The 14,462-nt window shown below is 40.2% G+C and overlaps 1 protein-coding gene across 6 annotated transcripts in view; it reads right to left on the reverse strand.

The window, feature by feature from the left end:
- Window positions 1-14,462, reverse strand: part of ZBTB44 (zinc finger and BTB domain containing 44) — a 44,247-nt gene that overhangs the window by 17,402 nt on the left and 12,383 nt on the right. For all 6 annotated transcript variants that reach the window (XR_006166045.1, XM_042800491.1, XM_042800490.1 and 3 more), the window contains exons 2-3: window positions 6,555-7,624; window positions 1,813-1,897 (exon numbers count right to left, since the gene is read on the reverse strand). Coding sequence is in view for 5 of the 6 variants with exons in the window: in XM_042800491.1 (XP_042656425.1) it covers window positions 1,813-1,897; window positions 6,555-7,572 (1,103 nt within the window). In the remaining variant the exon portion in view is untranslated. The remainder of the gene's footprint in view (window positions 1-1,812; window positions 1,898-6,554; window positions 7,625-14,462) is intronic.

The raw sequence follows: 14,462 nt of genomic DNA on the forward strand, positions 1-14,462 counted from the left end.
GATCATGCTTTCATTTGATTCAGCTAGAGATAGGTGTATTATTTTATTCAGAATTCTTATGCACCCAAAAATGTGTGCCCAAATTGCTGCACAGTGAATGATGGGCCATATTTATTTGCTGATGTGCCCATTCCAGGCTTGAAAGGGGAATTTAGAAGTCCAGTGCTTGAAGGGCTGTCACGGCATTTCAGAATGCACTGTCCCATCCTGACAGGCATATAACACGCACTTACGCAAAAGAAAACTTCTTAGGACCCGAAAGCACCATTTTACGAATTTAACTGATTCATGGAATAAGTACAGTCTTGGAACTTTCATTTGAATTTTTAAAATAAATCACTTGGTAGAAAATTTAAGTTCTGGAGTCTAAAATTCTCAAAAATTCCTGTAACTATTAGTTCCTTTCCTGTTATATAAACCATGTGCAAATTCTAGTTCATTTTGCTGATGCTTCTGTTTACTCCGAGATTAATTATTTTCAAGCTTGGGTGTAAACAAATGCAAATATTCTTTCCTTCTCTGCACGGAAGAGATCTTTTAGTGGGAATTTTCAGTGTGTTTAAACGATTTTGTAGATTTTGAATCTTCTATGGAGTTTGTGCTGAAGCTCTGAAATTTTATAGGAAATGTCTGAAATAATCCACTGCTGAACATATGTATGCCACTTGACTTTTGAATTATAGCTTTAAAAACCTGGATTAGTTCTAAAGCAACATTTGCTCCTACTATCAAGTCAAACCCTAAGTGCTGGGTATTATTTTTATATTAAGGTTTGGTAGCAGATAGATAAAATCCTCTGTCATACAAAAAATCTGATCTAGGCAGTTACTTTCCCTTCGGATTTAATCCTACAGCGGGACAGGTTTTAGATGGAAATGGCAGGAAAGATTTTATGAGCTATGAAAATGCAGCTCTTGATAGTTATCTCTAATAGGGAGTTTCACTTGACACAGTTTCTAGAACAACTCCCGAAGGTTCCCATTTCTTCCTCAGACCCACTTGTCTAACAAAACACTATGCAAAAGCTATCATGTCAACACTTTCAAAATTTTGCTTAGAAAGGGAACAGCTAGCTATACGTCATACTTGACACAGACCACGAAAGCAAAGAAATAAAAATCAAACCAGTTGTGTGCACCCTTGTATGCCACTTGCAGGTACATCACTTTGCTCTCACGGAACTACAATACATCTTTGACCAAACAGACCCATTTTAGTTTGACCTTCTCCGCCAGCCTTCCCTTGAAAGGGATTCCCTTAATAAATCACTCATCTCAGCACAGCAAAAGCCTGCTAAATATTTACAGTAAGTGACACAGAGCACCTTGCTAAGAAGCTACACGCAGAAAGTGTGGGAGAAAAGTTTGAAGGCTGCTCTGCCTGTTCTGTGGTTTATGGCAATAGCAATGTCTGGTGAAGTCAAGACTAGGTACTTGTTTTCATTTTGTTGCTTTCATAGCTTTATGTCAGCTTTAGCATGCATGCAACTACCACACCTGTTTCACAGTAAAGATTTTTTTTTAATCATTTATTAATAAAGAGCAGTGATGAAGAAACAGCAAAATCATGAATATCTTTCTTCACCAGTGTTGCCTGGAAATAGACAGGAAATGAAAAGCAACAAGTAAGCAAATTCTGACTTTCATCACCTACATTTTCTAAAGCATCTGAACCTTCAGGCACTGATTGTACTTTGATCAACACAGAGAAGGAGATGTACAGACAACTAAACATTCTGGGATTAAGGCTGGGTAGGTTAATTACAGCACAGCACTTGCTGCAGAACAGTTTGCACACTACATTGGTACATACCGATCATCATCATCTGCATGAGCGTTAGTGCCAGAGGTACTTTGGAGTGTGGGTAATCCCTCCGTAACCCCCTCATCTATTGAGCCTAGGCAAAGAAAAAAGGGCAATTTAATGCAAATAAGTGTTCAAAAAGGGGGGTTGGGGGGGCAGGTAAATACACATAAAGCTTGCTTTCCCAAATCTCGGAGAGACACTGCTTCCTGGGTGGTAAGATACTAAAATTGTCTTGGGAAAATAATTTAGAAAACCCAGAAGCACAGTGTTCCAAATCAACTTCTCTGCACAGATTATCTATTAAATGGACAACTCAATAAAGGGCAAATATTTGGCAAACCTAGAAAATGGAATAAAATCTATGTTAAATACAGCCAGAGTTTTCAAAACACATCCAGTGCTAACACTGTAAAGGAGAAATGTTACCTTCACCTAAAGGGACTATTTCATCAATTTTCAAGACTTCTTGAGCAATAAAGAGTACAATCCTGCTGCACTACATTGCTTTCGTGTTCGAAATCTTCCATGTATATATTCATTGATAATGCCTTCATTTATTGATAAGATGCTGAGACAGGAAGAGCCCTCTGAGAAATTAGAAATGCAACGCAAAGCAGACCAAACATCTGTTTGTAAGAGAAATGTATACACAAAATCATTGCGGAGCTTTGTTCAGTGCACCGACATTCAAGCAAACAGAGCTCAAGTGGGTTTTGGACACAGAATCTAAGGTAAATGCGGCACTAAAACGAAACTATGACTTCGTTCACCTGATGTGTCTGTGGCTCAGACGGGTCTCCCTCATCATCACTTGGCGTTTGGAGTTCAAACCTTGTTTAGGCGTGTTAAGCAAGGTTATTTTGGCCTGATGTCACCGTAACAGGGAGGGAAGTTGGCAGTACAGGCCTACAATTCTGAGGACTGGTACCCACCCCTCACCAGCCATACCCCTTGATTTAAAAAACCCCCTCTGGTTTGGTTATGTGTGACCATGTTTTGTTCCCTCTTTACGCTGAGTGCAGAGAGCAGACTGGACCACCTCACATTCCTCCTTTTCCTCTGACGATGTCTCAGGGTACAATGGGAGATGATAAAAATGAATGACTGAACTCTGTCAAATTTCCAAAGGATCAGAATTGCTGTCGCTCCTCTCCAAAACAGGGGCTCCCAAATCATGACGTATGTTGATCAGAAGCATGGAAGTCACCTGGAAGTGGTAATTCCACCTTGCCTCTTTTTCCCTCTGTTGCTGGAAGCACCGCTTGAACTTTTCTCAATGGCCAAGCAGCCTTTGGGTCTCTACCACTGAACATGTCAGATGAGAACAGACAGGGGAAGGAGATTTCTCTCTCTCCACCTACACCTTGAGAATGAGCAAGGCTTAGGAGAGTGGTAGGAACTGCTCTTGCTATTATGGTAACAATAATTCTTCTTTCTAAGAGTACTTGAGCAATCTGAATTTGGGAAGCCTTCTCTAAAACTTACTAGGAAAATCAAGTATCATTAGGTCTACAATGACAAGTGTCAGACAAAATGGAAAACCAAAGAGAAGGAACAAAGACATGGAAAGTGAAGCAGAAAATGTGCATATTTTGTCAAAAAGAATGAGAGTACTGTCTCCAAAAAAGGCTGTCCCTATAAAGGACAGTGTATTCTACCAAACCTTACTGAAGTGAAAGATTATTGTCTTAATGTGACCCCATGTTATGGGGCCAGCGATGGGAGGAAACTTGCATCTCCAGCAGTTTCAAAATAACACTAGTAGAATCAAAATTTTTAATTTTGTTATGAGCGGGCAAACTACGTTTGGGAAATTCAGCAACCATGCAATCTATAAAGTTACAAAAGTTAATCCAGTTTTGACTTATCCTTCTTTCTCATGAAATATTTAACTGAAAGTCAACTGAAAAATAAGCCCAATTGCTTTTAAGTTTAATTTTATGCCTTCACCTCTCAAATGGGAACAGTGTTAATGAGTTATGAAAATATCTTCTCAGACATAGCTATTGTTGTAACCATAATGACTTATTTATCAAGGCCCTGCTTCACGTCTCTTTCCGTATTATAAAGTGCTTCCAAATATAATAAATTGCAAATGAACAAGTCTTAAAATTGCCCAAAGAGTGAATAAGAGCTTTTTGCAATATCAGAAAGAGAGGCAGGAATGCTTTTATAAATGCACTATAAAACACTGAGATAAATATATGCAATTATACGAGCAAAGTATGTTCGGGGAAGAGAAAGCTGTACTTTAACATATCTTGCTGTCTCCATTTACTGTTCTTACATTAATGCATAAGGAAATACATCTTTGGGAGGCAAAAGAGTGCTTTCTAGCTACAAAATGTGTCTTATCATATATTAGGTACACGTAAACTGCGCTAAAAAGCAAAAGCACCGTTTCTCTTTATAGCAAAATGTGAATAAAAACTATTCTGAGGATAGTTAACAATGTTATGCAAAAACCACTAAATATTAATTCAAACATATTTGAAGACAAAGAACAGGTGTGTATTCTGAAGAGTTTGGCCTAGCACATTTTTCCTCTCTGTAGCCATTTTAAGGAAGAACATGCTGTACTAACATCCTCAATAACAGACATTTAAGTTTAAACATTACAATCACCAAAGCCTAAGATCCTCTGTCCCATGCTGTATAAATGGTCGGGTACGTGACCTCAGTGGTACAAAACCTAGAGTAGGAAATAGAAAATGGAAAACTTTCCCCAAAACGTCATGTGGCTTCAAAACAGGCACCTTTTGAAGACAGATGTGTGAATTTGTTTGTCAGCTGAAATAATGTCAGGAAACTGGCTAAAGCAAGAACAGAATTCAGTAAGGTGCTTGGATACTGGAGTATGCTTCAAAGTATTTTGTTTAACACAAAGACTCTCTTAGAAAAGGAGATTTTATAGCATTCAGTGGCACCTCTCTAACAATTCAGGCCTAGTCTCACATCCTCACGTCCCTGTTCACTCAAGTCAATTTTGGGTATGCAATTTTTATGATATTTCTAACTCCAAGAGATGTCCTCCAGAAACTTCCACAGATTGTATCTGTAATCCTGAGTTTACACCCAGTTTCTTCTCTTAAGCCACTTGGGTATATTTACAGTGGATAAAAAACTCCCTCCTTTCACTTGATATCCTATTTTTAACTTTCCCTAATCATTATTTCTACTTGTTCTATTTTGTCTGTGATGGTAAAATTATGTTAATGAAATAATTTGCATCTCTGATCTGATCACATGGCCCTGGCAAGGCCTTTCCAAAGTTCCTACTATAATGAGTTAAAAACTGAGTCAAACTAAACTTGTTCTTGAACAAGGACCACTTTTCCTGGAGACTACCCAGCAAACAAATTGTTTTATTTTAGTTTTTAATCTATGCATTATTTTGGCAAACTGCAGTTAAAGAACTATATTTAAACTGATATTAAGTCTGCTTCTCAGAAAAGGTAAACAGCCTTGTCTCCAGTAAGTAAAACATCTTAGTTTGGAAAAAGCATTACAGATCTTAAACGTCAACACATGAGCTATACAAACTGATGAACAAAACCAACATAAAGTCTTGAAGGATGGGAGAAATGGAAAACATTTTCATTTCTTTTTAGACAGTATTACCTGAATAGTTTAACAACACTGATTACATATTGCAATCCTGGAACGGTCAGACTGATCTAACACTCACTTTCTTCAGAGAAGGCACAGCATTACGCTGACCAAACAAAACAAATAATGCAGGCTACTAGACTGCATTTATTTACTTTGGTGTAGTTTATTTATTTAATTAACTGAAGCAGCCTTTCATGTACACATTATTTGAATGAAGCAGACCACTACATTTGCCATTCTTACGGTCTTCAAACAAAACAGGCTTTATTAAAAATCTTTCAGTAAACAAACTCTACCGTGCACAGGTCAAGCCACTTAACTGAAAGCAAAACAGCTGACTTAAGCAACATTTTGGTAATTAAACTAGAAATATCGCAAAACCTGTATTTTCTGACTTCCTAAAAGCCATTCAATGCATTCTGTGCAAAGAGGAAAAAAGGGATTGCTACAGTAACCTTTATGTATTAGGTATTAATAAACAACAGCCTGCTAGAAGAACCCAAAACTGGCTTCAAATTGTCTTTCATGGAAAAATGGTTTCTCTCAGCAATTGGCAGTATTTGAAGGAGCAACTTGAGAACCAAATCCCACAGAAATGGAAAGATTCTCAATATTATGACTGTGTGGTTTTGTTTTCGTCTGGGGCATTAAGATGACAGTGTTCCACCACTTATTTTGCAAATGTTCTTACAAAGGTTCTCTGTCATGATTATACAAGATTTTATGGCTGATGCAAAGTACCATTCTATCCCTCTGCGGCTACAGCCACAAGCCTTTCAGATTTGGTATTGCAGCTCAGCTGAGATCATGCCTTTTGACACTAATGAAAACAGAATTATTTTCCCCAGTCAAGCAACTAGTGGCAAGAAGGGGCTATCAATCTCTGCTGAATAAGGAGGTCTACCAACAGGCTTACCTTTCTCAGCTGCCTCTGCAAAGTTATTTAAAGAGCCCCAAGTCCCGTCCCGTCCCCTCATCAGGGTTTGTATGTAACGTTTCATAAAGCCGGAAAAAAAAAAAAAAGGCAGGTTCGCAAAAGTAGAGCATGGCAAAACATGAAGCAGGTTTCCTCCAATAAAATCACAAGTGCACACATGCCTATTTGTACACGTATATAACCCCAGAAACGGCCGTACCTATAGAGGAAGACTGCGGGCTGATCAGGAGATCTTCCTGCACTTGCTCGCTTCCTGGGACTGTCTGTTGATCGCTCAGAGAGCTCTGGGATGCACTAACAGGCTGCGATACCTCCTCGTGAACCTCCTCATCGCTTAACCTTTCCACTTTGACACGCACGTCTTCTTCAATCACCAGGGGAGAACTGGCTTTTGTGCTCTCACAAGTCACGTAATCTGCAATTCTTCTGTTGGACTCAGAGGGCCCAGGCATTTCCAAAGTCCTAGAGTTCTCCGCCTGTTTCACCTTCTCAGACTGAAGTCTTCGATCAATTCCAAAAGGAAAAGTCCAGGGAAAAGCTAAGGATGAGTCCACGGGCTGATTTCTGGACTCCGGGTAAGAAGTTGAAGGATTCAGCACTTGGGGGGAACTTGTCTGGGTGTTGCACTTAAGGGGGCTCTCGGGAGACATAACTATGTAGCTTTTGCGCTTCCTCCGCGACTCTCGGCAAACAGGAATGGTTCTTTCCACCACACTGCACTCGGAAGAAACGGGAGAGAGGCTGCCGTCTCGAGAAGTGAAATTGCAGTTTGCGCTGTTCTCCTGTCCTGCATCCAGCACCTTCTCTTGCTGGCTGTTGGGCGTATTCCATAAAATGCTGGACTTCATGAATTCTGAGCACGTGCTAGCAACGCTGAACATCTGCATGTAGCTGGCTGCCGCCAACACATCAATAATGTTTTCTGTATTAATAGATAGTGTTGCTGTGTAAGCGTATTCCAGAAGAGGTATAAAGCCAGTCACTGTCACATGGTGCAGGTCTAACACGCTCTTGCTCTCGTCTTCTGCTTGGCCGACGAGTTTGGAACGGAAGAAGTCGCTGCAGGCTGCCAAAACCACCTTGTGGGCCCTGAAGATTTTGTCCTGGACGCGGATGGTGATATCACAAAAATGTCCATCATTGCGGAGCATGTTCAGCTTTCCCAGCATCTCCTGACTGTGAGCAGGGGAATTATGAGTGAATGTTTTAACACCCATTTTTTCACCTTTGTGCTAGCGTTCTTTCCACATACGAGAGATCACAGGTATCCTAAAAACAAAGAGGAAAACTGTCATTTTCATCTCTGAAAGCAAAAGCAAAGTGGCTTCATGACTGTAAGACTGTACGGAGAATATTCAGCCGAACTCCCTAGGGCCAGGTTTTTCTAGGATCCAGACTGTGCGATCGAGCAACTCTAAAGAAATGCAATTACCTACTTCTAATTTTCAAAAACACCGATCAAATTATTTGCAATCTATCACTAATACCACCTTCCACATTTCTGCTACGGCCCACTCAAAACAAATTCCTAACACAGCTCAGAGAAAAACAAAGGTCTGTAATACTAAAAAGAAATAATTTTTGAAACTATCTTCTGTGTAAGAAACTGGGATTTTTGTTTTCTGGGCCCAGGAAACTATTGCTCACAGTTCTTAAACCTGACAGGCTTTGCTGAATGTTTAAGTGGAAAAGACATTAGCTTGGGTCCACTTACAAGTGTGCAGGAGCAAGCAAATCTCCCAGAGAAGGTATTTAATACCAGAAAAGCTTTAGAGAAACTACAGCATGAATTTTCAGAGGATGGAGTTCAAGCCAGTAAGCATAAAATAACACTTGCCAAAAGCTCTGCTTTCCTGCTGTAGTGCAGGTACTGATTGCCTAAAGCTGCTTTTAATAAGTAGTTTTGGACTAGGATGAGAAGTTACTGAAATTTCCTTCAAAAACACAACAGATTATAAACCTCAAAGGAAAGTTTAAATCAAATACATGCAAATTGATTTTATATATGTGATAAATAATACAAGGAGGAAAACTTCTTTCTTCTGAAAAACACAAAACTGCCTTCTCGGGAACCAGTTCTCTCCTACATGTGGGAGCAAATGCATGTTTCTCGTGCAAGGTCCTGAAGGAGTAGAAGAAGGTGTATGCCCCACACTGTAAGTTTTAAGGCTGCAGCAGTATCTAAAACCGAAATGCCTCTGATATGAGGAGGATGAAGCTGATCCACGATTCACTCCCTCTGCAAAACACAGGCGAACGACACTGTGCCAAGCTAGGTGCAATATGCCCAGCCAGCTGCTGCCCCTGCAGTAAAACTTCTGCAGCCACCAAGGCTGGGTCTACCTGCAGAGAGCGGAGCATCTCTGAACAAGGACAATCAGCTCCTGGGTTTTCTCCAATCATTTCTGAATTATTTCACTGTAAAGGAAACATAAGCCACCATGTTTCACCTTCGTAAGCCCCCCCGCGCCAAGCTTCCATGGAAAGTCTTCTGTGTTTCACATGACTCACATGATATAGAAATATCATCTCGGTAAAGTTGGTGGTTAAACATCAACAGCGTAATTGGATCTGATTATTTCCTGGAGTCAGCCAGCTTCTTCACATCATCCTTCTCCTTTCCTTTACACGTACGCAAAAGCATACCACACTTGCAAATTGCTCATGCGGAGTTTCGCAGATACAAAGAGCACTGCAAGTTTGGAACAACTTACCACAAATCTCACAAGTCTTAGCACATATTTAAATGGCAGCTGTCAGAGCCTACCTTGTTCTACAGAGATTTACACTTTGCTGTTTCTCGTTCCTACAATTTCACTTTTGATACTGCAAACCCTTTCAGATAGAGGAAAAATACCTATTCAAGAGAACAGATTAACTAACACTTAACAATATATATAAAGCCTGAGTGAAACTATAAGGGCCATTTGGATTTAAAATGAAATTTCACACTAGTGCAGAGGGAGAAGTTCGGCACAAGCAAAACACTCCCTTCAGTGAAAGAAAACATATCGACCTCAAGAGGCATCTGAAGAACTACACTGTTTGTTCTCCAGCATGAACCAAATGAAAAGCATATTTAATTGATCTCAGACCAAAACACTACAGCAAAATCTTGTAACAGCATATTCTAAAATGGCCTTGGGATACCCTTCCTTCTGGATTCCCAGTTGCTGCAGCAGTTCCTTGGCACATCAGAAGTCCAGAAGTACTTCTGTTTAGCAACTGGCTACAAAAAGAATAATACATTTGCAAGCACTATCAACAGTATATCTAGTATTTAGAAATAGTACCAATACATAATCAGAAACAAGGAGAAAAATTTAAGCAGGCAGTACTCCCAATTCTTACGCGCTCGGAAGACTAACCCTTTTTCCTTCTCTGTTCATCTAGTAATGCTCATCTCTCCAGCCTCTAAGTGAGAGCACTCTATTTTGCTCACCTCCTTCAAACCCTGCTCTGAACCATTCCTTGTCCTGCTTTCCCCCTTCCTGCCCGCCTCTCCCCTCTTCTGGCTTCCTTTCCCCTTCTCCTTTCATCTTTTGCTTCCTTGACCTTGATCCGGTTACAGAATTTAAAATAAAATAGCGGAAGTCAGTGATGTGCAATAAATTGATTTAAATTTATTACAGGGGCAGCATGCTTGCCATGAACGTGGGATATTGCTCTGTTAAGTCACTTTTGTAAAATGACCTTCCCCCCTCATTGCACTCACACCACCATTCAAACAAGTGGCTCCTACACAGGCCCCGGCGTGGACAAAGGGCATAGGCATGTGTGTGCTATTTTCAGAAAAATCAAAAGAAGTGGGCTGAGAAGGGGGAACAATATCAGTGCTTTACAGTTAATGAGCTAGTAAAAACGTCAAATATTTTTAGAAGGTAATTTAAACAGTATGAAAATATTTTCCGCATGAAAAGATGAGCATGCTAAAGCTCAGCCAGGTTATAAAATGGTTCAATTCTCTTTGTTAATCTTTTAGTGGCATAGGGCACTTTTATAGCTGCACTAAGTCACAGTGACGAAAGAGGGTAAAGAGCTGCAATGTTACAACTTCCCTTCAAGCCTAACATCTTTGGATCATCACCATTTCGAAATGACATTTTGTCACGTCTTATTACCAATTATTAGATAGTCCATGACAGCAACTGTTCGACCATAAGGTATAGGCTGCTACATTCAGGAGTGATTAAGGAACCATAAACTAGAACTAAATATACACCTTACCTTGGGAGTGTTCGGGGTGGGGAGATCAAAGTGCACACATAAACTGAGTGATAAGTGGGTTGAAGCTGGAAAAGTTGTTCATCTCTGAGCCACAAACCATCAGTGATTCTGTAAGCAGGGGCTGGGGTTGGTAGCAAAGAAACAGTGGCTTGCTTTTCCTTCCCAGCTGCTGGCAGCATGGCTCCTCCTCCCCACAATCCCCACGCACACGCGGATGCCCTGGCCCATGATACATTAGAATATTTCAAAGTTCAAGAGAAACACGGTGAAATTTAAAGACACTTTCAAAAGATATTCTCAGTGGGACACTTCAGCCTGTATTTAATGGGCTGATTTAACTTTGTCACAGACACTTACAGTTCGAGAGAATGGTTTTTCCAGCCTGCATTCCTGCACTGGAAATGTGGGGGGATTCACCACCAAAGGGCAGATCCCTGGACAAGGTGAGAACTCAAACACCAACACTTCAGGACTTGCAGAGCAAGAATTTTCCCCACTACTAGCCAAAAGCAGTCTGAAGGTAAGTGCTACTGTACTAAAGCCTTTGTACAATTCATTTGAAAATTAGTTCGGTTTTTTTTTGTTTTTGTTTTTTTTTTTTAAATCCTAGGAGCACTAATATAGACCTGACCTTTAAGTAGTTCAAAGAAACTTAGCTCATTGTTACTGTTTCAAGGCTACTGAAAAACAAGTTTTAGCAACAGTTACCAATTCACATACACTGTTTTGGGACAATGATTAAACACATGTCAGGTTTCTGTGCTTAGAAACAGTAAACATGTGAAAGTGTATACCATGTTGTGGAAATGGAAAAGAAACCGTAACAGAATTTTTAAAAATTGCTTATTTGACCTGCCTACTCCCATGGACCCAAAAGTCAGCTCTTTATTCACCTGCTGCCTAATGTTACAACTCAAATCATTGATTTTGAAACATGGTACCTATAATAATATTTTTCTTTTCTTTTCTTTTTTTTTTTTTTTTTATAGAATAGTCAGTGAATCAAACTAACGGAGCAGTTTGCATTCAGTTTCTCACTTAGCTACATCATTTTACAACAGAAGTGAATAATTTTTTAACACCATAAAACTACTACCCCACTTTTACCCTCTATCCTGACTCATGGCAACTTACAAAATATCATGAAAACACTAGATTTTCTGAGTATTTTCTGAAAACCAACAGACTTCAAAAGCCATGTTGGCTTTTGTGACCCAAAAGCTTAGGAAATTCCCACCCTCATGCTCACCCATCCCTCTGGTACACTCATTCAACTGTGAGGCCATGGTGTAAATTAGATCACTAGTTATCTTGGTTTTGAAATTTATTTTTAACCCAGACCACTCCTTGGGCACTGGTTACAGCATCATCCCATAAACAGCAGCAGCAGCCCAAACACAGACAAACCTTCTGTGGAGATAAAGGTGTGACCTGGACCACCTTATCTCTGTCAGCTTCTCACTGTGCTACATAGGTACCAGCACCCCTTGCTCCCTCAAACTGCCTAACTCGTTAGTATAATTAAGTTTATAATTGAATTAGAACAACTGCTCTTAGCGCGTACTTAACTTCAAGTTTGATATTTCTATTTCAGACTTGAAACACTTGTTTATCTAAACACGCATCTGTTTCCCCCAACACCAGCTGGCCTAATAAAAGGTACTATTTCCCACTACAAATCTTGCCTTGCTTCACTTGACAAAACTGCTGGCTGGAGCTGCCAAACTGCTCTTGTTGCAAATGAATCAACAGCACTTTCTAAACTTTGTTTAAAAATGTATTTTAAGTCAGGTCAGTAAACCTGGTGTGAACTCAGGCCACCACTGCCAAGCCTGACAGCATTTATGAAAAAGAGAAGGCAAACACAAGGTTCCTGTGCTCAAAATTACATCAATGTGCAGTATTCACTTTGGTGTACTGGAATCTGTGGAATGCAAACCTGTAACCTTTAGCTGCAGTGGGTGACTGGACCAGGGAAATGAACCATCCAGATAAGTATGCAGTGTTTCAGAACTTCAATTTCCTCTAGGACAGCATACTTCAAACCATAAGTGCACAAAGGAGCTAGTGTTAGGATAGCGACTTCATAAACACCGTTATGTTAAAACCTGAAATAGATGCCGAGCTGCAGCCTATAAACGGAGGTTGAGGTGATACCATACCCTGCAAAAAAACAGGAGAGCATTCAGTACTGGGCTGACCTGGTCCTTGGTCTCTCGGTTTGGGAACCAGATTTTTATTCCCCAAACCACTCCCACAGAACTTGCTCCTGTGTTCCTTTCCTCCCAGCTTCACTGAAGAGGACAATTTTCAGGCATTTTCCGGTTTAAGGAGCTTGTGGGAGGCTTTTGCTGTTGGACAGGGCTCTTGAGCTGCACCCTGGACAGTCCTCCTGGAAGACCGTTTGTCTGCCCAGCGAAAACTGCTGACAGTGAGATGAGTAACTCTGGAGAAGTCCACTTGGGAGCTTTAATGGCAGAGCAATTTCACATAGCAAGCTGAAGACTCGAAATGCTACAATCCATCTATTTATTCTTAGCAGCAATATTCCTTTTCACAGTAGAAGGCATATAAAAGAGTGTGTTGTGCTTTTCCTACATACTCCAGAAGTACTGCATTTGATAAGATAAGGCCATTTACTTTGTAAAAATTGGGGTTTTGGCACACCATTTTTGACAAGTTCATGTGCCAGAGCTTTTGAGGCCACTGACTCCATCTACCATTAGCGTCGCTCACAGAAAGCATTTGTTAGCACAAGCTTGTACCTATGTTCGCCATCCTTTTTTTTTTTTTTTTTTTGCAAGAGCACTTTCCAAGGATGCTACAGTGGCAAGCTGCTTCACAAGCAGCCACCTCTTCTTCTGAAAAATTCCTGGCAAAGACACTTTCCAAAAGATGATCTTCCTTAGTTTTAGGTACAGACCACCAAAAGCTGCTGCAGGCAATATTTCACAACTAGAGTTAAGCTTCAATAGAATTAGACTAAGACACTGTCAAGAAGCAGCTATGGTTTCAAATGTGTAAGTGCACACAAATAGTTCTAACTGATCCACGTCTGCACCATTTTCAGATGAAAGATGAGCTCTATGCACACAGGCCTCTTTTTAACACTTGCGGAAACTGCATCATGGCAAGAAGCCCCCTGCCACTCTTAAATGAATTTTTAAGGATCCAGGCAAGGTCATTGCCAGTGGTTTACAAAGGCAAAGCACAAAGGCTGTAACTCTTCACACAAAATTGCTGAAAAGATTTGCACATGTGGAAATCCTGAGCTGCACCGGGGTCCACGGTAACTTTACTTGCTTGGTACCAACCAAGGTAAACCTCTGCAGGACAGGAAACAGAGGCAGGTGCAAAAGCAGACATTATTCTTTCACATTAAGTTCTCTGACAGACCAGGAATAGTATTTATCTGCAAAGGACAAAGAGAAAAAGTATCCAACAGATCCTCTTCCAAAATAATTACTCAGGAACAAGGAAGGCCCAGAGTATCGATGAAACATCTGTTTCATATTCCTAACAGATCTCTTAAGTTTCCCCCAAATTAAACCCTGTAATAATAGAAAGCAAAAGCTTTAACTGTAACATGCCATGAGAAGAAAGAAGATGTGTGAGGGCACAGCAAAGTCCTAGATCACAATTAGAGCACTGACTCACCTTATCATTGCTATTGAAAACATTAATCTTTAATGTAGATAGGAAAATAATGACTCAGATGATCCACTCAGAAGTGGATTTGCATGATGCAAATCTGGTAGGTGCATTTTAATTCTCAAAGCTGGTGAAATCACTGAGACAAGTAGTGGGGTGCCAAAAATATCAATTTATTCTACAAAATGGTTTTGTTGTAAATTGAGATGGTAGGTCAGTTGCAAGAGAA

Source organism: Tyto alba, unplaced genomic scaffold (genome assembly GCF_018691265.1).
Source record: "Tyto alba isolate M040663 unplaced genomic scaffold, T.alba_DEE_v4.0 Super-Scaffold_32, whole genome shotgun sequence".
NCBI classification, from domain to species: domain Eukaryota; kingdom Metazoa; phylum Chordata; class Aves; order Strigiformes; family Tytonidae; genus Tyto; species Tyto alba.